Below are 26,061 nucleotides of genomic sequence, written 5' to 3'. Positions count from 1 at the left end.
CAGATCTCGGTGCTCAATCGCAGGTATTCGCTTCGTGGCGGACTTCCAAGTTCTTCGATCCTTCTCAGGAAGGACTACGCATTGAGACGATTTACAGAAAGAATGGAGCTGTCAAAGTCTCTCAGGAGGCGACGGCAATGCCTCAGTGGGTGAAGGCCGCGGATATTTCGACGAGGGAGCGGTGTGATGCCCAGAGATTCGGGGTGCCGACGTGATGGGCAAGCGCGAATGCCACCTCTTCAGCTTTGCCGATTTGCTCAACACCGCAGATCTGTGCGTGCTGGTGGCCAGGCAATTGAGTCCTGCTTGGGAAATTCTGGACAAGTGTCGCGGAAGCTAGGTACCGCCTTGGTTGCGTTTGTGGAGCACGCCAAATACTTTTCGGGGTACGACCAGGGGTCTCGCGTAACCAACAACGCTGATCTGGAGGGAAATGAACAACAACGGAAAAAGGGGGTCGGGAAAGAAAAAGGGAGGCAATTGTCGTGCTGTGATGCTCAGTGGCCTTTACTCCGCCTCCACTCAAGCGGCCATTGCTGTGTTTGTTTCATCTTTCATGCCAAGGATCCCGACAACATTCCGAAACTCAGGGTTCGGGGTGGCTTGGTCTTGATGGCCAATCACTACCCCGCAATATCAAAACGAGGCTTCATTGTCAGGTGACATAAGAAAACGCTCAGTCGATGGAGCGATGTGTATAGTTCGATAGCCACAACCGACTGCATGACGCAGTCAGGATGGAGATCCACGTCATGCGCCTTGCCTCTAGAGGGTATAAGTCACCACAAACAACGCCTGTCTTATCCAAAAGCCAACCTATATACGCCGTTCCGGGTTGCAAAACGTTGTGCAACATCTCGTGCCTTTAGATGTCCACGCAATAACGACTTGCCAGTCATCAAACTTGAGTATGTACTCCCCTACCGATCAGATCAGTTTCTAGTCGAGGTATCGTCTCCACCCCTCCCTTTCCACGGCTCTTCGCCCAGAGTCGTCAACTCCCACATTGAACTTTTCCCACCTTGCATCTTGCCCTGCACCTATGACTAGCAGCGTCTGTTCATCCAGCCAGCCAAGCAGCCCCTTCGTCGGTCTGCCCCCAGGTACACCTGGAATCCCAACATTGAAGGTTGCGGATTTTGAATGCGGCCCCCAACCAAGCGGTTCGTCACCCATTTCGAACCTCGCAGAAGCTGTCGAGTACGTGTCTGAAAATTGGCGGGGTAGAAGTGGGACCTTCGAGAGTATCCCCCATTTGTGCTGTTTAGGATCAGCATCTGCTGTCGTCCCTGCGGGGAGATCAAAGATATGCAGAGTGGACTTGTCAGAAGTCACGGCAAGTGTAGCTCCAGACGGTGAGAAAGCAAGCGAGAAGATGACTGCAGGATCTACGCCGCGACGAAGCTCCGCAAGCTTTGTGCAGGATGGGAAAGACCAGAGGCGGATGAGTGTGCCCTGTTCGCTGGCAGTGGCTACCAGGTCCCCGTTCTTGCCGAGTGCGAGAGCGCGGAGCGGAGATTCATGAGCGGGTATGATGCTGACGTTGCCTGATGTTAGATCGAACAGCTTGACTTGTCCAACTGTTCTTCCTGGGAACGCGACAATGTTCTTCCTCAATTCGCATAGTCCAAATGGGTTGTTGACTGTCTCGTAGTCTGCGACCTTCTTCGGCGGCAGCTTCATCTCATATATCCCCACTTTATTTAGCAACACAACAATCAGATGCGTTTGCGATATACGAACGCGCTGCACCGGCGTCTTGAACTCAAGGGCCGTTGAGATGACTTGGTTGGCGTCGTTCCAGATTTGGACCTCGTATGACGTGTCAGTCTCGTTGACCAAGTGCCAGTCAGAGTCCTCGGGACAGACCTTGTTTTGTGGGAACTTGGGCTGCTTCCCTCCTCCGACTAGGGCGATGTAGCGTGTGGTTCCGAGCATTTCTGCGCAACCGATGCCACCGCCGACCTCTGGTGGACGTTAGCGATGAGAGGTGTGGAAGTGTGAGACATGATAGTACCTCGTGCCAGTTTTTGATCACTCGTCTTTGCGCTGAACACTGTGGTAGTTAGTGTATACTCACGATGCATACACGCGACGAAGCTTACCACGGAACCCTGATTCTAGGGCCACCGAAAAGCAAGAGTTGTCTGCGTTGAAGGATGCAGAGAGGGCGAAAGGCCCCGCATTCGAGTCGAGAATCGGTCGTGTATTCATGGTTGTTGTCGCGAAAGAGAGTCGACGTGGAGGATGTGGTTGTGGGGTGTTTCACTGTTCAGGTAGGCTACCTCAACGCACAGCCGAGTACTGATAAGGTGGCCAGCTCTCTGCAAGGTAGACTGGCAAGCAGCGCAGTTGTCGTTGTGTGATGCGGTGGCATACTAGACCAGTACTCTCAGCAGCGAGAGGCTACAAACAACGTCTGCATAGAGTGAGTACCTTGGGAAGTCGTCTTTGAATCCAGGGTCACGTCACTGTCCGAGCTTCCTCGCCTAGCGGGAACTAGGAACATTTGGAGGCAAGGCTTACACACGTGACCCTCCACAGTTTCGTAGTCAGGACCGACTCAGTGTCACACAGTGTTGTTGTCATATTGGGCTGTGAAGCCAGGCTTGTGTATATGTGCAATTTGGTAGCTCTCTGAGTGGGCATGTTTTCGGTGAGACACCTTGTCAAACAGGCAACTATATGCCATGCTACCACCGTCTCGTCACAGTTGAGTGTGTTCAGGTGCCGGGGCCTTGAGTGCATGCTGTGTTCTAAACGACCATCACCAAACGCAAACCATCTCTTGAGCATCTGCAACTTCACTTCTCGGTTTATCGCATCACCTGCAACCACTTCCCCGTCGTTGGTGCGTCCTTCCCCAAAGCGGGCGTAGCGCCAGGCGGATGCGCCAAGAGGGAGCAGCGACCGGGGACACAAGCGCTAGCGAACCCCTTTGCGCAGGGAGCTGCTGCCAACGTCCCCAAATTTCCTCGACGACACCTCCGCAACATCACAGACAGCCCGCCCGTCTCACGACACGCTCCGTCTCATCCTCTTCACGCCTAGCCGCCTTGCTTGTAGGCCCAACCTCCACCAACACGTACCACACGCACCGCTCGGAGCCAAAGATGTCTTCAGTATGGCCGCCCCAAGACCACGTCTCCCCTTACAGCCAGCGATGTCACTGTCTCGCCCACGACGCCCGTATCAAGCCATTGGCCCCTGCTAACACGCGTACAGATGCTCAAGACGCGCAGAAAGAAGAATGTCAAGAAGGGTATTCAGTTCTGCCTGATGGTGTGTGGTGCCTCAGGAACAGGTGGGCAGCCCTTGCATGGCGAATGGTATCGAACATGACTGATGTCGTGATTCTAGGTCGGACAACCTTTGTCAACACGCTCTGCGGCAAGACGGTTCTCGAGCACAAGGAATCAGACGACCCCACAACTGCACATGTCGAGGAGGGCATCAAGATCCAGCCCATCACAGTTGGTACGTCCTGTTGAAGCTCCCAATGATTGAAACATCCTGGAAGCAGTCGTCTAACATTGCACGTCAGAGCTCGATGAGGAGGGTACCCGTATCTCGCTCACCGTCGTGGACACTCCCGGATTCGGTGACCAAATCGACAATGAGAGCAGGTAGGCAGGTCCAACAACGTCCCTTACATCAACTTACAATGCTGCAGCTTCTCGGAGATTGTTGGATTCCTCGAGCGACAGTACGACCACATCCTGTCAGAGGAATCGCGTATCAAGCGTAACCCTCGATTCCGGGACAACCGCGTGCATGTTCTCCTATACTTCATCACTCCAACTGGTCACGGGTGCGTCAGTCCCTTTCACTCTAGCTGGCTCAACTCACACAAGACAGTCTCCGCGAACTTGACATTGAACTCATGAAGCGCCTGTCGCCTCGTGTCAATGTTATCCCTGTCATTGGCAAGGCTGACTCGCTTACACCCGCTGAGCTTGCCGAATCCAAGAAGCTTGTGATGGAGGACATTGAGCACTACCGCATCCCCGTGTACAACTTCCCATACGACATTGAGGAAGATGATGAGGACACAGTCGAGGAAAATGCCGAGCTTCGTGGTCTCATGCCCTTTGCGATTGTCGGATCCGAAGATGTTGTTGAGATTGGTGGCAGAAGGGTACGCGCCAGGCAGTACCCATGGGGTATCGTAGAAGTTGACAATCCACGTCACTCGGACTTCTTGGCAGTGCGAAGTGCACTCTTCCACAGCCATCTTGCCGATCTCAAGGAGATAACGCACGACTTCCTGTACGAGAATTACCGTACCGAGAAGCTTAGCAAGAGCGTTGAAGGTGGTGCCGCTGCGTAAGTCAAAGTTACCCCACCCTCACGGGTGACCATACTGACCATATTTACAGTGATTCGTCAATGACATCTGATGATCTGGCCAGCCAGTCCGTTCGACTAAAGGAGGAGCAACTACGACGCGAAGAGGAGAAGCTGCGCGAGATCGAGGTCAAGGTCCAGCGAGAAATCAACGAGAAGCGACAGGAGCTCTTGGCGCGCGAGAGCCAACTCAAGGAGATCGAAGCCCGGATGCACAGAGAGCAAAGCGGCCAGATGCAGGATCACGATGGCGACGACGCATAAGTTATTCCCGCTCAAAACCAGCTTCCATTCTAGGTCCTCATCCCGTCACTGATTATGGGTTACTGTGGGTAGCGCGCTTGCGTATGTAACATTGGAGCCGACGGAGCAAATACCACGTATTGCAGCTGAAGGCGATTCCAATGGCTGGCTTGTGCATTGCAGATGTTGAAGGGTAGGACAAGGGACTTTGAGCTTCTTGTCGTCTCGTCTCTGGAGGGGATCGGACAGTGACAACTTCTTGGATCCTGACTGCAGCCATCACAGCCGTCTTGACACTATTGCTTCTCATATGTTTCTTAACACTTCGATACTTATTCCCCCGCCTTTTGGTCTTTTCATATAGGAAGTAGTAATCCAGTTTATAATATCGCTTTGGTGATCAAGGTCATAACTAGTCTTATTTTGTCAATCTTGATACGTGTTTGTCGTGATCTCAGTGTTGAAACGTGTGCTGTATGCACGTCATGGACCTTTGCGTCGTTGCCCTCCTTCTTTCACATCTGCTTGGACCGGGCTTGGGCAAGCATCGTGCCCCCAATCGTGCTCATCGGCTTCTCTTCCCTATGCCAATAGTGCAAGCTCCTTGAATTCGGCTCCCGATCTGCACGTTGCTCCGACTTATCTACTTACCATGTCCAACGTTAGTGTGTTGACTTCTCTGGAAAAGCATTGACAGGAAGGTGCGCTTCACCGCATGACAACCTATCAACAATTGCCAAAACACCATCTCCCATGCACCCACAACAATCTGGACAGATCTGGTTTGAGTTTGACGTGCGCTGTTGGCAGTGGGCGTTGGGCAGCAGCAGCAGTCCCACTTTTTCGTGGTGAACGCCTAGGGACGAGTTCGATGCGACCATCCTGGATCTTCGATTGGAACAAAGCGCGATGATTGATGGATCAACCAAACCCATGCCCACATTCGACGCATGTCCGGCTGAAGTTCTCGTCATTTGATTCTGTTGCCGCCATTGACGGTGGAAATTGGCCAGATATGTTTTGTCTGCAGTCACTTCCACACAATCACCAAGCGGACTCTTTTGTTCTCATGAACTCCGGCTTGGCAAACATGCATAGCCGGCCCGTCGCCCTGCTCGTTGAATTAAGGTTAATGCCGCATCTGCCGACACTTGGGAACGGGGAAGAGCGCAAGGAGCTCGATTTCGGTCAGCCTAGATGTCCGTCTTACGCCACCACCGCAAGGATTCTTTCACACGCCTCAGGTTATCTTGTTCGATGAGACTATGCAAGACATGTTCCTCGGTTCGTGGCGGGCCGCATGATGATTCTCTGATTGATCCAGTATTACGCCTATTTACCTATCGGTCTGTCACTCGCCGAAGCTGATTGATAGAGTGCATTATCCGGACATAAAAGATATGTACATGGCGTGACAAACGTATTCTCCCGATGAGGGTTGTTCATTACGGCAGGCATCGGAAGTTCGGCAGCATGACGAGGCACCTTTCGTTCAGCAGTATCCATCGTCCCTTACCACCAGCCAGAAGGTGGTTTGTTCAGGATACAGCGCATGTCTCCAAGGAACGGGCCTATCCTTTTCGTAACCGCGGTGTTGAGAGCGAGGTCTACCGTTCAAGCAGGGATCCTGGGCCTCGATCTCAAGTCACTGGCAGTCGCTCCTCGAATTCTTGAAGAGCCGGTTTAATCCTCGGCATACAAAAGCTCCACAACATACAGCGTATGGGGCCGGGAGAACCACATGAAGCTGCTCTGCTGCAGTAATAAATCGAGCGAAATGCAGTAGCGTCTGAAGATTGGCGGATGGATCGTCATGGAGGTTACTGTCCTTGGCAGTATTCACGGTCGACGTTGGCCAGGATGATGTCGACGTTGCTCGCCTATCCTCTTAAACAGATCCACTATACACCATTGACTCTTCACGTATGCCTCAAACGGCACATTCTGCAGCACAGATTGCGTGGTTGCGAATCACGAAGGACGCGCCCGCAGCAACTTTGCGCCTTAGGGCTTATCTACAGCATTCGGCATCCCGAGGGATTTTCGATTCTTAGAAGGATTCCGTCGGGCCGCCGCGTCAGTCAAGATTAAGTTTCCGCGAGAAGCCAGTCGTTGGAGGTTGCAGCGCTTGTAGGGCCCATTTCGGTGACATTCAGGGAGTTGTATGCAGGTCATTGCGCGATGTTACTGGAAAAGGTGCACGGCACAGAGTACACACCAGTGCACATTCAGGAGGCAGAATGGCTTCAGTCCTGAGCTCTTCCTACTACGCATCTCATCAGATAGCGAGCAGATCGAATACCAGAGCGAATGAGGTCGCTGAAACCGCTTGATCTAGGGTCAGCACTCACTATCTCCCAAGTGTAGGAGACCCTCATCGATTCCCCGAATCCGAGCGCATCGTATCGTCCCTGCATGCTGTACAGCCGATTATGTCATGACGTTGTGGAACATTCAACAGCAGTTGAGGTCATGAAACGAAAAGCATGATAGTCGGCGGCAGCGGCGGCGAGACATAGGCTGCGCGGTAGCCGATGAAACAATCGCGGACATCCCCATCCTTTGATGAAATGCAGGCGGACAAGGGCGCAGCAAGAGATGTTAAGAGGCAGACGGAGAATCGAAAGCCTTTCGGCGGTTGGCGGCACTTGTGAACCCAAGTTCGTCGATCGACAAGGCCTCGATCCCTTCGCCTGCCGCGGCTGCATGCTGCACTTCCGACCCCACCTTTCGTGAACGACCCGACGCCCTCTCTCCTGATGCAGCCATGAGTAATGGGGGTCTACCGCGCACTGCGCGGCTGACACGATATACAGGCCCAAAGTCAGTGCATGACCTAGATGGGTCCTGCATCCAGGTATGGGGCATTCCCAGCTGGTGGCGCAAGCTAACGCCTGGTCAACCATCAAATACCGTGGAGAAAGTGGAACTCTAACAGGTCCCCATGCACCTCTGTGGATATAGCAGAGTCTATTTGCGGCAGCTTGTCCGCTTTGGCTATACTTTGACTCCATCGTTACAGCATGACTGCGAATGGGAAGCCTGGTGGCTGCCACAACGGTCAAGGAGAACGCCACATTCGGGGATCACTGCAGGCTGTCAGGCACAGCAGAAGTGGGGAATAAAGAAAACCCCCTACTGTATACAGTCCCTCACTAAGCATCTCACGATGCCAGGTCGAATCATGAATTGGCCAAATTAGGTCGAGGCTATGTCAGACTGGGACCCACTACCATGGCTTGGGAACGCCAGGTGATGCATGGCTGGCTCGCCTGTCCGCTCCAACCGAACGTTGACCGTGTACGTTCAGAGTTTTTGGGAACGTCCCTGCACCGACCGATACTCGGCCCCTTCCGGTTTCTTCGAAAAAGTTCAAGAACTTGGCCGTGCAGAGCACGGCCCTCCTAGCTCAACGATACTAACTATCTCAACGATTACAGCAAATTCTGGTGAGAGCGTGCACGGGCCACAAAAATCAAGAAAACCACAACAACAAAGTTGCTACTACAGCGTTAAAATATAGAAATCCAAAGAGTACAAAGTGGCTGCAAGGCCTTTTTCTAGACTTGTGCCGAATAAAAATTTAGTATTAGTTGTTGTAGATAGCTCTTTCTGCTGTTAGAATCGTTGAGGTTGTGATTATCGTTGAGCTAGGAGGGCCGCACTTTGTGCGGCCAAGTTCTTGAACTTTTTCGAAGAAACCGGAAGGGGCCGAGTAGGTGCTCGCCGGAGAGCTGACCTACATGCTTTTGTTGAGATGGGTGAGGGATTAACTCCTCGTATAACAGTGTTTAGGGCCCGAAAGTGTAACATGTGAGTAGGTCCTCAGTACCAATAAATCCTATCCTCTCTCAACCTCATATCACCTAGCTTGGTGGTGGTACACGCGTATCGTTGGTCCTGATGAGGACCACGCGATTTGCCACCCCGATCAATGCAGGGACCTTGGCAAAAATATCACCGCGATGTGGAGGATCCCGTTCTTGCCTCCAGCATCTCTCTGCATTCGGGCAGACCTTATGCTGGACCCAAAAAATGCACGGATGGACTAGTCTCGCCAATCGGGTTGCATATTGGCTAGGGGGTGAAAGCATCCCTGCTTTGCCATCTTAGCCGTGTACCATTTACCAAGAGCAACACGCTTTTCACTCTGACTCCAACGGCGGCCGGATGCAGGGGAGTGTATCCCCCGGCGCCCAACCTTTCTAGCTGCTCTCCACCACTTTGCCATGTCGCCTTGTCATTCCAGGCACGCGACTGCGGCGGCTGAGCTAGTAAACTGCGCCTTCTGACAGCTCGTCATCACACAACATGTAGCTTTTACGCAGCGGCCATGGCACCACGATTGCCTTCCGGCAAAACGCATCCGCTGATCCCTTATTAGTTGAAGCCTTGAATTGCATGACTATCTAGCTCCTTTATAACATCATTGGAAAGGTTGCACGGCCGTTGGTCGGTCTCCATATATCATCGGGAGCTTTAGATTTACAAAGACCATACTTTTTACAGCATCTAGCTTTACTGTTCCACACTATTGCCAACCTATTGTCTCTCACCATATAACCTTTGACGATTCATGCTCTTTTCTCGCTGTCTTGATTGAGACATTCTCTTACTTACTTACATCATCGTCCCGGCTTTGCCATCACTCACTTACTCTCCTCAACACACATCATCACTCGCTGTCTCTCTTCAATCACACCTCTAACCACTTCATAATGGACAGACCACAAGTCTCAATACCACCTGTAAGTACTGTCATCTCTGGAATCAGCATACTGTTTTGACTGACTTATCTGTACTAGGCCGCGACCATCCTAGGCGTAAGTTGGCCCATGCAGATCCGTCTGGAAAGATACTAACATGGCTCTCCTCACGACAGACATTAGGAACTGGTAAGTCGAGCAGTCCGTTACCATCGTAATCCACACTAACAATACTGCAGTGTATGCTCTCCCTCATTCTGTAGATACAAGAACGAAACACTAACGAGTAATCGTACATAGCTGCTGGTGTATTCAAGTATGTCCTTATTCCTATCTACGCAGTTATCAACGTTGCTAACAAACCCCAGATCATCCCACAGTAAGCGTTTTGTTCCGCGGTGTCACTACCATTTGCTTACCTTTCGAAGAATATGGCACAACTGGCGGCTGAAAAGCACCGAAGGCCTACCCGCTTTAATGCTGATATGCTGGTCAATCTGTACCGCTTCCCCGCCCCACAGATTCCCACTCACGACTAACAACCAACAGGCGGTGTTCCCTTCGGCGTCTACGCAATCGTCCAGGTATGTCGTATCCACACCCCCAGCTCGGAAAACCCCCGTCTAACCCGCCCCAGAACTTCAACTTCGCTCTCAAATTCCAACCCCAGGCCTTCGCCGGCCTCACGCTCATATGCTGGGGCCAGACACTGTACTACCACAGGTGCGGCGACCTCTTATAGCGTTTCTCAACCAGCATGCTGACAAACAGCCAGCCACTGGAGGGCATGGACAGCCACCCTCGCGACAATCGCCCTCGCGGGCAGCTTCGCCGTGATGGAAGTTGTGCTCATCGTCACACTGCGGGTAAGCCTACTTATTCGAGCCACCCACGCATAATCCCCGGGGCTAACGCAACGTCAAAGGTGCCGTACAGCAAGGGTGTCGAGTGGCCGATGATGCTGATGGCGATCCTCGCGACGGTGATCCAGATCGCCGGTTTGATCCCTCCCTACTTTGAACTCGCCAAGCGGAACGGCAGGGTCGTTGGGATTAGTAGGTCTCACGCGTTCGGAGATGCATAAATTATACATGCTGATGATGCGTGTTTAGATTTTTGGTTCCTCACGATCGATTATGCGGGTGCGGTGTTCTCGCTCCTGGCTGTTGGTACGTCGTTACTTTGCGCTCCGCTGGGGATCCGCTGACCGAAGATATTAGTCGCGCAGGAATGGTTCGACGCGCTCGGCTCCAGCTTATACATCGCATGGTACGTAATGCTCTTCTCACTCCCCAACCCCGTCCCCAACGCCATTCCCCACCACTGAAAGACCCATCCACTAACACCCCCACCAGCATGCTCCTCGAAACCGGCATCTTCGCCTCGCACGCCATCTGGCTCTGGCGCGTGCGCCACGTCCGCGCCGAAGCCAAGAAAGCCAACCTAACCTACGACGAATACGTCGCGCAGCACCCGTCGAAGAAGCTGCCTCGGTCTGACTCGGCGGAGACGATTGCGGATGTTGAAGCGTGCCACGATACAAAAGTTAGTAATGAGAAGGAGGGCGCGAATACGACGACGACGGAAAATGTCTCCTCGCCACCTGCACCTGAGGATGCAGCGCCCGAGGTTGTTGCGGACGGGCTGGAGAAACCTGCCCCAGCTGTCGTTCATGAGGGGCGAGTTGTAATATCCTCCTCCTAGACGGATGCGGGAGTTTGCGTTTTCTCTTCCTTTCCTTACTCCTTTACGCGCTCTCCATGACTTACCATACCATACCCACCCATCCTCGTAGGGTGGCTTGGGTGAGTGTCACACGTGTACGATTTCTCACGATACGATGGCGCTTTGACGATCTTGATAAAAGCTGGTATTTCTTGTATCTCTTCCTTTCTTTGTTTCTTTCTTTGTCAATACTGGACTTGGGCGGAAAAAGCGATACCACGCGCCCTAATCTTTCTGCGTGGAATACTTTACTTTGAGCACGGGATTTGCGTCTTGTAAGGTGCTGGCCGGATGAATTCACTTGGTTTCTCGTGGTAAAAGCGCTGGGCTTGGATTGCTGGCGCTCTCTTGGATGAGTGCGGGGTTAGTGTAATGCCGGTGACGAAGAATCGAAAAATTCTTGGGTTCTGGGTTGTGGGTTTGACTATGTTGCTGTTTGACATCGTGATGGTGGAGATGGCGATGAAGAGCTATGGTGGGGCTCGTACACCTACCTAGTCGATCCAACAGCCTCGGCTCATGGATTGTTGTAGGGAGGGGCGGCGCGACGCGACTTCTCACTCACAAGGTCGATCAAATGTAGTCGGACCTGTAAACTTGGAATCCACCATCTAATCTCGCACAAACCAGACCCATCCCTTAACGAATCACACCTCCAGATCCACCCTACAAACAACTCCACACCCCATTAACACACCACAAGCAACAACCAAACCACTTCACCAAACCCCCCTCCCCCCAAACCCAACAATGACAACCCCAACCCCCCCAACACCACCCTTCCACCCTATCCCCAACATCCACAACCTCCGCGACCCATCCCTCTACCCCCTCAGCACACCCACCGGCCCCATCCGGCCCGCAATCCTCTTCCGCTCAGCCGACGTCTCGCGCCTGACAGCCCCAGATTGGATCTCCCTCCACGCCCTAGGAATATCCCACGTGTTCGACCTGCGCAGCAAGCCCGAAGTGGAGCGCGGGTGGACGTCTGGCCTCGGGGATGGCGGGGCGAAAAACAACGACGGAGGGGAAGGGGAAGGGGGTGGAGATAGAAATAGGGATAGAAATAGAAACGGAATGGCCCACGCAAACATATCCCACACCTGGACGCCCGTCTTCAGCGCAACAGACTACTCGCCCGCACGCCTCGCGTCCCGGTATGTGAAATACATGGACGCCTCTCCGCGCGGGTTCGTAGACGCGTATCGCGACATCCTGCGCAACGGGGGCGCCGCGTATAGGACTATACTGCTTTTTCTCGCAAGCGGGGGCCAGGGCGCACTGGTGCATTGCACGGCGGGCAAAGACCGCACGGGCATATTTTTCGGGGTGTTGTTTGATTTCCTGGGCGTGCCGAGGGGGGATATAGCGGGGGAGTATGAGTTGACTGAGATAGGGCTGAGGGGGGTGAGGGACGAGGTTGTGGGGCGGGTTATGCGGTCGGAGGGGTTGAGGGCATATATGGTCTCGCTGATGGAGGGGGGGGCTGTGCGGGCGGTGGAGGAGCAGCAGGCGACGGAGGAGCAGCAGCAGGAGGTGGAGGAGGGCAAGGCGGAGGGGCGGGAAGAGGTGCACATCCCGCCTGAAATTCAGGAGAAGGGCAGGCTGGCGGCGTTGAGGATGATTGGCGCGCGCAGGGAGAGTATGCTTGGGGCGCTGGAGATGGTGGATCGGGAGTGGGGGGGTTCTGAGGCGTATTTTAGGAGGGAGTGTGGGTTGGGGGAGGGCGAGCTGGAGGCGTTGAGGAGGAATTTGGTGGTGGTGCGGGGGTGAGTGAGTGGTTATGGAAGGGAGTTGTTTTGATATTGGAAGAGATGTTGGACTGTTTTATGACATCGCCTCGTCTCTATAGGGGAGGGGGTTCGCAGCATCGATGCTGAAGAAAGAATTACTCTGCGTTCAAAACGCAGACAGCAAAATCAACACTCAACTTGATGGGGAAAAAACATTAAGATTCATCGAGAAAATCCAAGCCGGAGCGCATATTCTACCGAAACGCCCGCTGAACCCCACAACCTTTTGTTACTTCATTTCCATCAATGTGCCCCCGCAACCAAGAAAGTATTAGTGATTAAGCAAACCACCATAACAACGAACCCATATATACTCAACGCCAGCGAAAGATGCCTGAGTAACCCCCTCCTCCAATCGCGGTTCAAATACGCATCACTCGTCACATAGCCCTCCACCTCCCCGCTCTGATGTTCGTCTTCATCGTCCTCATCCTTGATCAGTCGCTGGTGATGCGGCGAATCCGGGTCCGAGATCTTGTAGTAGAACAGTCCCGGGAGGATGAAAGAGATAGTCGTCGATCCCGTACTGCCAACATACGCAAGAACCTTTTCGAGACTGGAAACGAGCATCGCTGTGATGAAGGACAGGACGATGAGGCAGGTGGTTACGATTGCGAAGCGGAGGTCGGACATCTCTGCTTTGGCTGGCTTCGCGCCGTTTGCTATCAGTGTGGTGCGGGAGGGGCTGCCGTCGGACTGGGTACGGCGACGCGGCCTCCACGCCAAACACGCGTCGATGCTTGCGCGGCATGGGTGGATCTGCAGTGGGTAGGAGAACATGACGAGGATGACGATGGCGAGGCGACCGATTGTGCTGGCAACCACGGTAGGGTACATCTGGACGATGTTGCCGCGAATGTTGTCGCCGTACGAGAGGTAGCCTGTGATGCCGGTCAGGATGTAGAGAGCACATGCGCCACCAATGGAAGCAAAGATGACGGTGGTGGTGCGGAAATGTGAGTTGTCGGCAATCTCGTTGAGAATGGAGAACATCTGTGGGGTGTTAGCAGATGTCATGTGAGGGGTCGAGGTCACAAACGTTTTGGTGGCATGTGTACGCGAAGACGATGACTGGGAAAGCGGCCAAGGCGGGAACAGGACCTGCCCATTGAAAGACTCTGACAGCGCCCCGATCAGCCATGGTGTCGCCCCTGATGTAGTGGGCTACAACGAGGATGACTAGATAAGCGATTGAAAACAACGCGACGATGCTGGTGTACTTGAGGGAGTCGAGACGGCGGAGGAACGAGAGTGGGATGACGATGAGCCTGTTCCAGTCAGCTTGTCCTTTTACTTGATCAAAACTACTCTTCTCACATGAATGCGGTGATCCAGAACTGGCGGTCGACGAGGAACGTGACATCTCCAACACCTGGTGCGAATCCTCGAACGACTCCTGGCATCAGGTCCCCAATGATGATGAGGTAGCTGACGGCCACGCCAAAGCACTTGATGGCAATAGCAGCATCGAATAGGATAGAGAGGTTCGGGTAGGTGAGCTGGGACAGTGCGGCAAAGGATACGGTCCCGCGATCAACATAGCGGGCGCATCGAGTCTGGAGGTAGAGGCCAAAGCCTGCCGTGATGCCCGCCCATGCAATGACGAAGATGCCGAGGAAGATGCCCATTTTGGAGAGGGCCGAGGGCATGGCGAGGAGGCCAGCGCCGAGGACTGTCAAACATCATCAGCATACTACACATGGGATGGACATGCAAGAAGCGCACTGGTGTTGGCGAGGTTGATGACGCTCGATATCCACGATGCCTGGCCCTGAGACCGCGAGTCATTCTTGCCTCGACCGCGCCTACTCCAGTCAGTCCGTGTCCCGCAAGCTCGATGTGACAAGGCCTAACCGTCTCCCTCTCAGCGATCCGGTACTCGACGACATGGGGTCCGCGTCTTGGGGCTCTGAGGCGATGGCCGAGTAGGAAGCCATGGTGCGGGTCGCGCCGTGTGGATTGCGCGACCATGCGCTGGGGGTCGGGGGCAGTTGGTGATTACGTTGAATGCGTGGGAAGACAAAGCGTTCTGAAAAAGGACGACACGAGGTGCAAATGACGGTTAACGAGTGAATGGAGACGACGTCTGAGGGTCTGGGTCACGGTCTGCGCTGACGTTGGTGGTCCCCTACGCCAAGCGATAAGCGCAACGCGTATCCATTCAGGTACCGCACCCGGCAGACAAACACTCCCCCGCCGCCATGGACGAGTACGAGGAGGCCGTCTTGTTCACCTTTGCCCTGCTGGAGACGCGTCTGGACCGCCTCGAGTATCTTCTGAGCGGCCCCAAGAAGACCGAGGAGAAACCCAAGACGATCCCCGACCGCATCCACAACATCGAAAAGGCACTGCAGCAGCTGGCGGGGAAGACATCGCTGCTGGTTGACGCGCAGGAGCTGAGTGTGTTGCAACATCATTCAGAGTCTTGCGCCTGAAGCTCACAATTGCAGTAAACAAGCACAAGGACGTCCTCATCCCCGAACGGGAAGCCGACAAATATGACCTCCCCCTCGACACATCACAAAAGGCCGTGCTGGTGGTAGAACGCGCCACTGGATTTGCGACTACCGCATCACAGCTCAAAGTGCTCCAGGACCAGCAGGTGCCCTCGACAGATGGCTTCACCAAGCTGGCCATGCTGCGACCGCGCATTGCCGAGGCAGAGAACCGCCACCTTGAACAAGCCCTGAAGATTTCTGAGCTGAGGAAGAGGACCGGACTGGTGGTGCAGAGGTACAAGCAGGTCCATCTTGTGGGTGCTGCGAGGTGCTGGGTGAGCTGGCATGGGCGGTGTCAGAAGGCTTACAGGACGATGGCAAGGGAGGAGTTCAAGCGAAAGCCTGAGGAACACGTGGTGGAGGAAGCGGAGGCGGATGAGCCGCATGCCACGGGAGAGCTAGTAGGGTCGTGATGGGTTGGTTCGCGCACATCAATACCCAGAGACTAGGGAGGGCGCATCGAGGACCGCCGGTACTTGGGTGGGCATGCATGGTGTCTGCGAACCCGGCATTGTCAAGATGCACGCAGGACGTGGCTGTGGTTTGTGGTGACGATGATTTGACGTGGTGGGTTGGAGTATGCCGCCCGCTCATACACGACTGAGACGTTGTAGTTGCATTGCTAGACTACCGAAGAGGTACCTCTGGTTGCAACAGCTCAGGTACCGGCAACACCACGATCCGCGCGTGTTACAGCTGGACATGCAGGGCCCCATGCCATTTCCATAACCCCCTGAAGAGGCAAGCGTTGAAACAGTCAAGGCCATTGGCTTGTGATGGGCAAAGGAAACAAAAGTACCCCGGATGTTCACGTGGCATGATACCCAGAGAAATGACAACCATGATTTGTGTACATGCATAGTTAATTGTAGATGTGCACATGCATTGTGACGCCGTTGAGAAATGACGGAACGAGGGCACCGTGCGACGTAGTAGGAATAGTGTTTCAGGAGTGTTTCACGGCAATGTGAGGGCCACATTCATCTCACCGTGACTGAAGCTGGATGGAATGGGAAGGGAAGGGAGGGAACGTGTTTGGCGGGTACGTGTTGTTGACGTCTGCACACAGCAGTCGTGACAGGCCAGGAGTCGATGGTCCATGTCGTCAGTGTCGTCCATGTCGTTGTGCGTGGAAAAAGACAGCAAAGATGAAACACGACATGGCATTACTTCTTCTGCCATGATTGGCGGGCGGGGGTTTGCAAGGGCGGGCGCTTCAGAGACGCGCGTGTTGCGGTGCAGGTCGACGGCACAGGCACAGGCTGAGGTGCAATCTGGCAGAGTGGGCCGGGCAGCAGTCTGGCCCATGGATGGAGCAGCGGACGCGTGCAGGGCAAAGGGCCGCGAGGGGAGGCAAGTCCAGGGTCGCGGCCAGGGCTGAAACCAGCGCCCATCTCTTCGCTCAGCCAGTTCCTCGTGCTCGTCAAGACCACTCTGACGCTTCCGCCGAGCCCATCCACCGCCCTGCTACCAGACGCCTCGCCAGCGCGCAGTCGTCTAGTCTCCGAGAGAGAAGGCCGTCGTCACAACTTAAGCCCCTCGCCGCGCACGCCCACCTCGCCCATCGACGCTCGCCTACGCATTCACTCCTTTGCCCTAGGTCACGCCCCCTCGCCTCGCCGTCCGCCCTCGCATCCACCCTCGCGTCCACGCTCGTTTACCCTGCCCGGCCCCAGCCCTCGACACCACCACCTACATGCCCACGTACGGCGGCCTTGACTCCCCCTCGCTGCGCAAAATGGAAAACGGACACGGCTACGGCCAGCGCGCCTCCTTCAGCATCGGCCGCATCGTCGGCGATCCCTTTGCGCTGGCCACCATCTCCATCGCCATTGTCAGTCGTCGCCCTGGGGTGTGTCTGTGAGAGTGACGTGCTAACCGGTGCTGCAGCTCGCGTGGATCATCGCCTTTGTCAGCTCCATCCTGTCGGCCATCCATGGCGGCTTCCCCAACTTCGCCTGGTGGACCCTGGTCTTCATGTTCTTCTGCATCGTCGGCGTCACCATCACCGTCGCCTCGGACGCCGAGCGCACATATCATGTCGCTGTACGTCCCGCTGCACCGCGCCGCCCAGTGCACCTGCTAACTGTGTCAGATCGTGGGCTTCCTCTCAGCTGGCCTGGTCTTCACCACGTCGTCCGTCAACTCCCTCGTCTACTCGCCCATTGCCCCCTTCGAGGCCGCGGCTGCCGGCTACATTCTGCTGTCCATGATCACGGTACGTCGGCGCCCTGCACTGCACCTCCATACACCCAACACATTCACTAACGCCGGCCAGATCGTGTGGATCTTCTTCTACGGGTCCCAACCACAAGCCAGCCACCGCACCTTTGTCGACTCGTACGCCCTGCACAAGGAGAACCCAGGCTCGCGCTCCTCCCGCCCAATCTCCACCGGCTACACCAACCGCCCCGAGACGCAAATCACAAACAACCTGGCCCCCCAAATGTACACGTCAGCCCAACTAAACGGCTTCGAGACATCCTCCCCCGTATCCGGCTACCCAGGCGGCCCGACTGGCGCAATTGGCCGCAACTCGTCCGCCCAACAATTCGGCAGCATGAACACCGGCACACCGGCGCACGACGAGCCCCAGCAAGAAACCCACCTCGAATACCCATATCGCGCAAAAGCAATCTACAGCTACGAAGCGAATCCCGACGACGCAAACGAGATCAGCTTCCAGAAACACGACATCCTCGAAGTATCAGACGTCAGCGGCCGGTGGTGGCAGGCCAAGAAGCCAACAGGCGAGACTGGCATCGCGCCCAGTAACTACCTCATCCTGCTATAGAAGGCTGGTTCCTCTCTTGCGCGTATAAAACAACAAACAACAAACAACAAAATCTTGACGACCCTGCCACGACCTTTTCCTTGGGTGTCTTTCTCGACGTGTGTCACGACGGAGGGGGCTCTGATGAATTCTGAATCCCCCCCACCTTGGATCCTGCTTTCTCTTTTTTTGCTGGAGCGAGCTTGGGAATTGCATGGGCGATTAATCGGCTTGGGAGTTCACGCCGTTCTCGGCGTTCTTTTGGCTGGGCTGGGCGAGTGAGTGAGTGAGCGAGCGAGCAAAGCATAAGCTTCGACTTTCTCTCTCCCCTCCCCCCCAACACAACGATACCCGGATCTTTGAGCGATCTGCTTTCTTCTTTTTTCTACTTAATTCAACTCTTTTCTCATTTGATTCGCTCGTCATACTGCTTTCGTCTCGTCTCGTCATTCTAGGAGTGCGTTTTCTTCGCTTCGCTTCTACGTCACTCAGTCTGGAGGTCGAGTATATATTGCTGCATCATGGCAGTCATTTTTGTTTTTTGGGGGGAGGGGGGCGTCTTGGGGGGCTGGAGAAGAGGGATGGAGTTTTGCTTTGGCTTGCTTTGGCTTGGAATGTATAGTGTTGTGTGGTGGTGGGTTGGGTTGAAGTTGATGCAAAGGATCGAGGAAACGGATTGATTTAGACATTCAAGAATGAGAATTGAAATCGAGATCGGAATTGGAATTGGAATTGGAATTGGAATTGATACGCTGCTGTGCTGTACTGTGCTGTGCAATGTACGTCTTCAAGATTTCGTGTGTGTGTGTCTGGTCTTCATTCAACATTCGTGTTCTTTTTCTGCCATATTCCTACAGAATGTACAGTCCCCATGACGTGCTGTGGATGCTGGATGCTGGATGCCGATTCAAGCCCCCCCTCGCAAACCATGCCTCGAACGCCGTGCAATGCAATATCTCCTCCACTCAACGCGCATTTCCTCTCTGCCTCATTCGTAACCCTTCGACTTCTTCTCACACACATATCCCCCCACTAAGCCGCCCCAGACTCCGGAATAATCGACTTCGCCGCTGAATCCGCCCTAACAACCTGCCCCTGAATCTGCGAAACGCGATACTGCGGCTCCAAAATGCCGACCTAATTTCACATCAGCCCCCATCACACCCAAACCCCAACCCCCATCCCTCTTCCACCTCTCAGCGAAAATGGAAAAAAAACATACCATACTCAACAACCGCCACGCCGTATCCGACGGCTGCGCACCAACACCAACCCAATACCGCGCCCGGCTAATATCAAGCTGGATGTCTTTCCATGGCCGCCCGTGCGTGTCGCCTGGTCGTGGCGGTTGGGGGATGGGATTGTAGGTTCCGAGGACTTCGAGGGGGCGGGAGTTGCGCGCTGTTCTGGGGGGGTGGGTTAGCATGGGGGGGTTTTGGGGGAGGTGAGGAGGGTGTGGAGGGAGGCGTACCGCGCGTGTGCGACGACGATGTTGTAGAATGGGGAGTGCTTTTTTCCGAAGCGGGAGAGGCGGATTCGTAGGACCATCTTCTTCTTCTTCTCTTTGTTTTGGGAGGAGGGGGTGCGGAGGGAGATGTTGGCGGGTTTGTGGTTGTTGCGATGGGTTGGGTTTCGGTGGAGCGCGGAGAATTGCTGGGATGGACGGGTGGGCACGTGATGTGTGGGGTGGGAGGTTGGTGGGTTGGTGGGGGTGGATTTTGTAGAGTATGAGTATGCGGTATTATGGGGAGGGAGGAATTGATTGGGCGCGCTGGAGTAATGTTCAGTACAGGTTTGTGACGTGATGTGGGTGCTGCGTTGCGTTGCGTTGCGTCTCTTCTTGAGCATTCCCGAGCAGTGATGTAATGCCATCATCTATCCTGAGATTCACTTGAACAACTACAATTCAGAACAACGATCTGCATAACCAACAGTTGACAACTGATCATGGCACTCAGAGTAAATCGAGCCACCACAAATCTGAGAAATCTACTAACTACTTCACCCCAGACACTCTCCGCTAAGAGCGCTGCGGCGTTGGATCAAGAGCTCATGTCGACGGGCGCATTCTCCATCGATCAGCTGATGGAGCTTGCTGGTCTGTCGGTATCCCAAGCAGGTATGGTTTGCAATTGCTCATGTCAATCTTAAAAGTTTGGGAGAATCCAATTGACGCCCAACAGTCTTCAAACTCCAACCTCTCAACAGAGGCAAGAGAATACTGGTCGCCTGTGGACCGGGCAACAACGGTGGTGATGGACTTGTAGCTGCTCGCCATCTGTTCCACTACGGATACCAACCTACCATCTACTACCCCAAGCAGAGCAAGAATGAACTCTACCAGGTGAGGCAACACGACGCTGATAACACACAACTTCAAGTGTGACCCCAACTAAACCAACCCCAGCGCCTGAAGAAGCAGCTTGAAGACCTCAAAGTACCATTCACAGACAACTTCCCCAACGCACTAAAGGAAACCGACCACATCGTCGACGCAATCTTCGGCTTCTCCTTCTCAGGCGAGGTCCGCGAGCCCTTCCCCAAGGTCATCGAAGCTCTCGCCTCCACCTCAATCCCCGTTCTAGCTGTCGACGCACCATCATCATGGAACATTGAAGACGGCCCGCCAGACTCAGGCCCGGGAAAAGACTTCATGCCACCAGCGCTAATCAGTCTGACTGCGCCCAAGCCGCTGGTCAAGTATTTCAAGGGCAGGCATTTTCTGGGTGGGCGGTTTCTGAGCCCTGAGATGGCGGAGAAGTATGGGCTGGATGTTCCCGAGTATGAGGGCTTGGATCAGGTGGTTGAGGTGCCTGTTGAAGCGTGATGCATGTGTTGGAAGGCTTGCGAGTTCATGTCAGTTATGGAGTAGCTTGTCCAGAAATGTAAGGTGCGGCTTAATGTGGGCTTGTTCCGAGGTCTGGGGATGCTTTCCCCCCCACCCCCCCGTGACGCGGTTCGCGGTCCGGTTACATGCGCCTTCCCCAGGTTTAGCACTGCGACTACAATTACTTAACCCCGTGCTGCATTCCAGTGTTGATGTGTCGTGAATTTGCAGCGCTGTTCGATTGCTGTGAGCTCGTGTAAAGCTAGGTAGTGTTCCATTGCCTCTGAGCTCTTAAGCCGAGGCCTCGTTGTCACTCGGTATGAAAGATTGCTTGTAAGAGTTGCAAAGTATACTGATTTCTACCAGATAATCTATTTTGTTTCTGATCGTTACTTTGGATTCTTTCATATGGCTTCAAAAGCGCCTTCGCGGGAGGCTCTGGCGCTGCTCAAGCAAACCATCCGTCCCTCCATAGCTGCACGATCGCAAGCTCACTCCCGCCTGGCATCCACACCTCGCTCTTCCATACGCGCAGAGACACACTGCTACCCAACGCGCCAATCCTCGCGAACTGCAGCAACATTCACACATTCACATCATGCCGAAGCTGTGTCCATCCTGCCTACCACTGTGGACACCAACTCTGCCGACTTCAAAGAAAACAAGCGCCAAATGGATGAAGCCACGGAAAACCTGGTGAACCTGCATGCAAAGATCGCGCAGGGCGGGCCGCAAAAAGCCAGGGACAAGCACGTCCAGAGAGGGAAGATGTTGGTTCGAGACCGCATCACAGCTTTAGTGGACCCAGGCACGCCGTTCCTCGAGCTGAGCCAGATGGCCGGGTACAAGATGTACGATGTGGACGACGTGCCTGCGGGCGGGATCGTAACGGGCATTGGGACAATCAACGGCATTCAGTGCATCGTTGTTGCAAACGACGCGACGGTCAAGGGCGGCACGTACTATCCCATCACGGTCAAGAAGCATCTACGAGCTCAGCAGATTGCGCAGGAGAACCGCTTGCCGTGCATCTACCTCGTCGACTCGGGCGGTGCTAATCTACCGAATCAGGCGGATGTGTTTCCTGATGCTAATCACTTCGGTCGCATCTTTTATAACCAGGCTCGCATGTCTGCTATGGGCATCCCGCAGATCAGTGTCGTGATGGGGCCTTGCACGGCTGGTGGAGCGTATGTGCCTAGTATGAGCGACGAGAATATCATTGTTGAGAACCAGGGACATATCTTCCTCGCTGGTCCCCCGCTAGTCAAGGCGGCGACAGGCGAGGTTGTCTCAGCAGAAGATCTCGGCGGTGGCAAGCTTCACAGTGAAGTGTCTGGTGTTACAGATCACCTCGCAGTCGACGATGCACATGCGCTTGTCCTTGCGCGGAGGACAGTAGCCAACCTCAACTGGGATCGCAACCAACCCGCAGCCGCACCACCGGCCTACAAAGAACCCCTCTACGACCCCAAGGAGCTCTCGGGCATCGCGGGGACCAATCTACGCCGGCAGATCCCCATCCACGAAATCATTGCCCGCATCGTCGACGGATCCTCCTTCACCGAGTTCAAGCCCTTGTACGGCAACACTCTAGTCACGGGCTTTGCGAAGATCTACGGGCAGCCCGTCGGCATCGTAGCGAATAACGGCATCCTGTTTAGCGAAAGTTCACTCAAGGGAGCCCACTTTATTCAGCTCTGCGGCAAGCGGCATATCCCGTTGATCTTTCTGCAGAACATCTCTGGGTTTATGGTTGGGCAGGATGCAGAAAAGGGTGGTATCGCGAAGAATGGTGCGAAGCTTGTCACGGCTGTGAGCTGTGTTGATGTACCCAAGTTCACGGTCGTCATCGGCACCAGCGCTGGTGCGGGGACATACGGCATGTGGTGAGTATCGCAATTAATGCTTTCCTTGATTGAATGTTCACTGATAATGTCCTACAGCGGTCGAGCCTACGGCCCCCGTCTCATGTTCACCTGGCCCAACGCAAAAACATCCGTCATGGGCGCCGAGCAACTCGCATCCGTCATGGAAGCAGTCGGCAAGCAAGTCGATCCAGAGCTCAAATCCCGAATCGAGCACGAGAGCGAAGTAGTCTTCGGTTCAGCAAGACTGTGGGACGACGGGGTAATCCCTCCCGAGCACACACGGCGCGTACTAGGTCTGGGCCTGCAGATGGCATGTGGCGGGCAGAACAAGGGCGTGGAGAAGGAGAGCACCTGGGGCGTGTTTAGAATGTAGATGGACGAAAAGTTACTTTTTTGCTGCTGTTGGCGTGTGATATCATATGACATGACCTGCCTGTGCTTGTGGCTCATCACGAGATAGAATACCAATACGGTGTGCTACTATTTATAGATGGATCGCTCGGCAAGGCCCCCCACATTTCAGGCTCCACTACGGTAAACGGTGTCATCCCGCCGCAATTTGGCGCCTTGGTGCCCGGAAAATCAAGCACCGTACTAGCATTTCGTCTGCTTTGCTTGGGATGTCTTGGTTATCAGACTCGATGGACGTTCATTGCAAGATTCACTGTGAATTCACTGCCTTCTGCAATCTAGGTGAATCAATCTGATCAACAAAAGCACCGGCTCGGCCTCAGCGGAGTCAACATCTACAGGAAGGGTAAGCAGAACCACTTTTCCACCCTCGATCATTCCGGCGAGTTTGAAAGCAGTAATGGGGCCACCAAATCCCAAACACAGCACCCTGTCCATAGATAGTCAGGCCCGAATGGGGGGTAGGCACGGGTTATAACATACATGGTTACATTATTACACCCCCAACCTAGGTATATCCAATACGGTACACTTGTCGAAGGGAGGGTTTACTGAACCGCGCAGCCAATAGGGCGACGTGAGAATATTGTCTTCCACGGGCGCTCTTGGCCGGTTCCGGCAGGTTGTTGGTGAAGTTGCTCACGTTGATTTGCTGGACGCGGGCACACGGCTCAGCACACGATGTTGGGTTTGTTGTGCGGGCGCGTCGATCAGGATCAGGTTTCCCTTTGCCTTTCCTTGTGTCTTTGTCGGGCGGCCTGCGTTCCTCACTCACTCAACTCACTCTCTCCTCCACGCTCGTTGCTGCCGTGAAGTCATCTGAATCGAATCGAATCGAGTCGAAGCTCTGCCACTCGCTTTTGCTCCCGTCGCTGTTTCCATCGCTAGTCGTTATCGATACCGTCGGGCGCTCGCTCCTTCTCCAACTAATCGACTGGCCCGCACGCACATGTCGCCATCGTCATGAGGATGTTCAGCCCTGCGCGAGCGCTAGCGGCGCTCAGTCTGCTCTCCCCATCCGTTGTGCGACCCCACGTTGGAGCTTTGGAGTTGATTCCCACGCAGCCAGGTCAGTTTCTTTCCATTGTTTCGTTTGTTTCGTTTCCTCTCTTCTCGGCGACTCACGCGACATCGCAGACTCGATTAGAGATGTAGCTTCCAAGGTTGCGAAAGAGCTCGTCGCACAGTATGCAAGTATCGACGATGCAGGCGTGCATGTTCGAGGTGGCTATCCCGGTATTCTGTACCCGCCGTACTACTGGTGGCAGGCTGGCGCTATGTTTGGTACGCTGTTGGATTATTGGCATTATACTGGCGATGATCAGTATAATGGCTTGATCCGGGATGGACTGATACATCAGTTTGGCGAGCACAATGATCTGGTATGGACTTGAAAAGTAAAGATTCAGGAATCGAACCACGTTTGTTGACATGCTGCAGATGCCAGCCAATCAGTCCAAGAATGAGGGCAACGACGACCAGGTCTTCTGGGCTTTCTCCATGATCCAGGCTGCAGAGTACAAGTTCCCCGACCCGCCATCCGACAAGCCTGGCTGGTTGGCTATGACTCAATCTGTCTTCAACCAGTTCGTCACGCGCTACAGCAAGGAGGTAGAAGACGATGTTTGCGGCGGCGGAATGCGCTGGCAGATCTTCCAGTGGCTCAACGGTTGGAAGTACAAAAACACGGCTTCTAACGGAGGGTTGTTCCACCTTGGTGCGAGACTGGCCATGTACACGAGGAACGACACATACGCACAGTGGGCGGAGAAGGCTTTCGATTGGATGTCGGCAAGTCCACTGTTGCCGGGCGATGGACAGGTGTATGATGGAACGAGCATCAAGACCGACCCGCCCTGCAAAGACGCAGACACAACACAATGGACGTACAACTACGGCATCATGATTGCAGGAGCTGCTTATGTACGAGATACCCAACTAACACAGCCTAAGAAGAAAAATGCTGACAGAAACTAGATGTACAACTACACCAACGGTGCCGACAAATGGCGCAACGCCCTCGACGGCTTCATCAACAAAACAGACCGCTTCTATCCCGATGCATATAACAAAGTTATGACGGAACCCTGCGAAGCACGCGCAATCTGCAACGCCGACCAGGAATCTTTCAAAGCCTATCTCGCCCGTTGGCTCGCCGTCGCCATCCAAATGGCCCCTTACACGCGCGCTCAGATCCTGCCCGTGCTCCAGCACTCCGCCGTAGCCGCAGCGCAAACCTGCGCCGGGCCCTCAAACTACGGCGCGGGCAACTACGCATGCGGCATGAGGTGGTCGTTCACCGGCTGGGACGGATTCCAGGGCGTGGGACCGCAAATGAGCGCATTGAACATCATCAGTGCGCTGTTGGTCGACGAGGCCGAGACGCCATACACGAGTGTTTCCGGGGGAACAAGTCAAGGCGATCCGAGCCTGGGGTCGGGAACTACAGAGGCCCTGCCCACGCAGTTCGAGGCCGTTACGACGGCGGATAAGGCGGGCGCGTGGATCTTGACGATTGTGTGCATTGCGATGGTGGTGGGGGGTGGGTGGTGGTTGATCGTTTGAAACTTGCGAGCATGACAGGGATATACCCGTGGATACTTTGTTGAGTGGGGAGTTGGGCGCGAGATCTTTTTGCTGAGCGGCTTTCTGAGGAGGGAGCGACGGCTGCGGATTATGAATGTATGAATGACTTTATTCGAATGCTGGCTTGTGGGGTGGTGCGCGGGCGCGTATTTGCATGGGGGGGTTTGGATGGATTGACGCGTGAGGAGATGGAGATATCGTGAGTGCGCCGTGTGCTATCTTGAACCTGTTTGGATATACCGGCATCTTCGTAGGAAATGAAATATCGGGGATTGACTACC

The 26,061-nt window shown here is 54.4% G+C and overlaps 12 protein-coding genes across 12 annotated transcripts; 8 read left to right on the top strand and 4 right to left on the bottom strand.

Moving 5' to 3' along the window:
- On the top strand, positions 1 to 855 carry P153DRAFT_8124 (uncharacterized protein). The gene has a single exon (XM_033673419.1). The coding sequence runs from the start codon at positions 187 to 189 to the stop codon at positions 661 to 663; it is 477 nt and encodes a 158-aa protein (XP_033529101.1). The 5' UTR covers positions 1 to 186; the 3' UTR covers positions 664 to 855.
- On the bottom strand, positions 658 to 2,442 carry P153DRAFT_362458 (WD40 repeat-like protein). Its single transcript, XM_033667138.1, has 4 exons — positions 2,106 to 2,442; positions 2,018 to 2,056; positions 1,870 to 1,967; positions 658 to 1,812 (listed from the first exon to the last, which is right to left on the bottom strand). The coding sequence occupies exons 1-4, from the start codon at positions 2,212 to 2,214 to the stop codon at positions 940 to 942; spliced, it is 1,119 nt and encodes a 372-aa protein (XP_033529100.1). The 5' UTR covers positions 2,215 to 2,442; the 3' UTR covers positions 658 to 939.
- A 493-nt stretch (positions 2,443 to 2,935) lies between these two features.
- On the top strand, positions 2,936 to 4,998 carry P153DRAFT_362456 (neuronal-specific septin-3). The gene is made up of 7 exons (XM_033667137.1): positions 2,936 to 3,122; positions 3,226 to 3,304; positions 3,361 to 3,477; positions 3,545 to 3,626; positions 3,674 to 3,811; positions 3,859 to 4,326; positions 4,380 to 4,998. The coding sequence occupies exons 1-7, from the start codon at positions 3,114 to 3,116 to the stop codon at positions 4,609 to 4,611; spliced, it is 1,125 nt and encodes a 374-aa protein (XP_033529099.1). The 5' UTR covers positions 2,936 to 3,113; the 3' UTR covers positions 4,612 to 4,998.
- A 1,647-nt stretch (positions 4,999 to 6,645) lies between these two features.
- On the bottom strand, positions 6,646 to 7,727 carry P153DRAFT_8017 (uncharacterized protein). Its single transcript, XM_033673414.1, has one exon. It carries the CDS (start codon positions 7,602 to 7,604, stop codon positions 7,026 to 7,028), a length of 579 nt encoding a protein of 192 aa, XP_033529098.1. The 5' UTR covers positions 7,605 to 7,727; the 3' UTR covers positions 6,646 to 7,025.
- Positions 7,728 to 9,308: 1,581 nt separating this feature from the next.
- P153DRAFT_279030 (uncharacterized protein) lies at positions 9,309 to 11,000 on the top strand (the record flags this gene model as incomplete). Its single annotated transcript, XM_033662991.1, has 8 exons — positions 9,309 to 9,338; positions 9,396 to 9,413; positions 9,934 to 10,019; positions 10,072 to 10,162; positions 10,222 to 10,351; positions 10,409 to 10,465; positions 10,517 to 10,565; positions 10,652 to 11,000. 8 exons carry the CDS (start codon positions 9,309 to 9,311, stop codon positions 10,998 to 11,000), a joined length of 810 nt encoding a protein of 269 aa, XP_033529097.1.
- Positions 11,001 to 11,595: 595 nt separating this feature from the next.
- On the top strand, positions 11,596 to 12,959 carry P153DRAFT_329321 (uncharacterized protein). Its single transcript, XM_033665385.1, has 2 exons — positions 11,596 to 12,518; positions 12,573 to 12,959. The coding sequence occupies exons 1-2, from the start codon at positions 11,772 to 11,774 to the stop codon at positions 12,792 to 12,794; spliced, it is 969 nt and encodes a 322-aa protein (XP_033529096.1). The 5' UTR covers positions 11,596 to 11,771; the 3' UTR covers positions 12,795 to 12,959.
- P153DRAFT_362451 (uncharacterized protein) lies at positions 12,814 to 14,864 on the bottom strand. The gene is made up of 5 exons (XM_033667136.1): positions 14,669 to 14,864; positions 14,540 to 14,619; positions 14,132 to 14,486; positions 13,854 to 14,082; positions 12,814 to 13,807 (listed from the first exon to the last, which is right to left on the bottom strand). Exons 1-5 carry the CDS (start codon positions 14,749 to 14,751, stop codon positions 13,058 to 13,060), a joined length of 1,497 nt encoding a protein of 498 aa, XP_033529095.1. The 5' UTR covers positions 14,752 to 14,864; the 3' UTR covers positions 12,814 to 13,057.
- A 151-nt stretch (positions 14,865 to 15,015) lies between these two features.
- P153DRAFT_279084 (uncharacterized protein) lies at positions 15,016 to 15,725 on the top strand (the record flags this gene model as incomplete). Its single annotated transcript, XM_033662995.1, has 2 exons — positions 15,016 to 15,214; positions 15,265 to 15,725. 2 exons carry the CDS (start codon positions 15,016 to 15,018, stop codon positions 15,723 to 15,725), a joined length of 660 nt encoding a protein of 219 aa, XP_033529094.1.
- A 1,283-nt stretch (positions 15,726 to 17,008) lies between these two features.
- P153DRAFT_279904 (high osmolarity signaling protein SHO1) lies at positions 17,009 to 18,106 on the top strand (the record flags this gene model as incomplete). Its single annotated transcript, XM_033663050.1, has 4 exons — positions 17,009 to 17,146; positions 17,203 to 17,358; positions 17,408 to 17,530; positions 17,591 to 18,106. 4 exons carry the CDS (start codon positions 17,009 to 17,011, stop codon positions 18,104 to 18,106), a joined length of 933 nt encoding a protein of 310 aa, XP_033529093.1.
- Positions 18,107 to 19,117: 1,011 nt separating this feature from the next.
- Positions 19,118 to 19,633, bottom strand: P153DRAFT_372024 (ribosomal protein S16; the record flags this gene model as incomplete). Its single annotated transcript, XM_033669359.1, has 3 exons — positions 19,118 to 19,222; positions 19,308 to 19,491; positions 19,557 to 19,633. The coding sequence occupies 3 exons, from the start codon at positions 19,631 to 19,633 to the stop codon at positions 19,118 to 19,120; spliced, it is 366 nt and encodes a 121-aa protein (XP_033529092.1).
- A 399-nt stretch (positions 19,634 to 20,032) lies between these two features.
- Positions 20,033 to 20,912, top strand: P153DRAFT_380517 (meiotically up-regulated gene 182 protein; the record flags this gene model as incomplete). Its single annotated transcript, XM_033669934.1, has 4 exons — positions 20,033 to 20,044; positions 20,096 to 20,204; positions 20,269 to 20,429; positions 20,493 to 20,912. The coding sequence occupies 4 exons, from the start codon at positions 20,033 to 20,035 to the stop codon at positions 20,910 to 20,912; spliced, it is 702 nt and encodes a 233-aa protein (XP_033529091.1).
- A 408-nt stretch (positions 20,913 to 21,320) lies between these two features.
- Positions 21,321 to 25,759, top strand: P153DRAFT_372021 (glycoside hydrolase family 76 protein; the record flags this gene model as incomplete). Its single annotated transcript, XM_033669358.1, has 5 exons — positions 21,321 to 22,801; positions 22,859 to 23,139; positions 24,332 to 24,576; positions 24,635 to 25,117; positions 25,172 to 25,759. The coding sequence occupies 5 exons, from the start codon at positions 21,321 to 21,323 to the stop codon at positions 25,757 to 25,759; spliced, it is 3,078 nt and encodes a 1,025-aa protein (XP_033529090.1).
- Between the last annotated feature and the right edge of the window lie 302 nt (positions 25,760 to 26,061).

The sequence above is a fragment of the Dothidotthia symphoricarpi genome (assembly GCF_010015815.1).
Source record: "Dothidotthia symphoricarpi CBS 119687 unplaced genomic scaffold P153scaffold_1, whole genome shotgun sequence".
Taxonomy (NCBI): Eukaryota; Fungi; Ascomycota; class Dothideomycetes; order Pleosporales; family Dothidotthiaceae; genus Dothidotthia; species Dothidotthia symphoricarpi.
The sequence above is the reverse complement of the archived record's forward strand: the minus strand, read 5'-3'. Positions and strand labels throughout refer to the sequence as shown.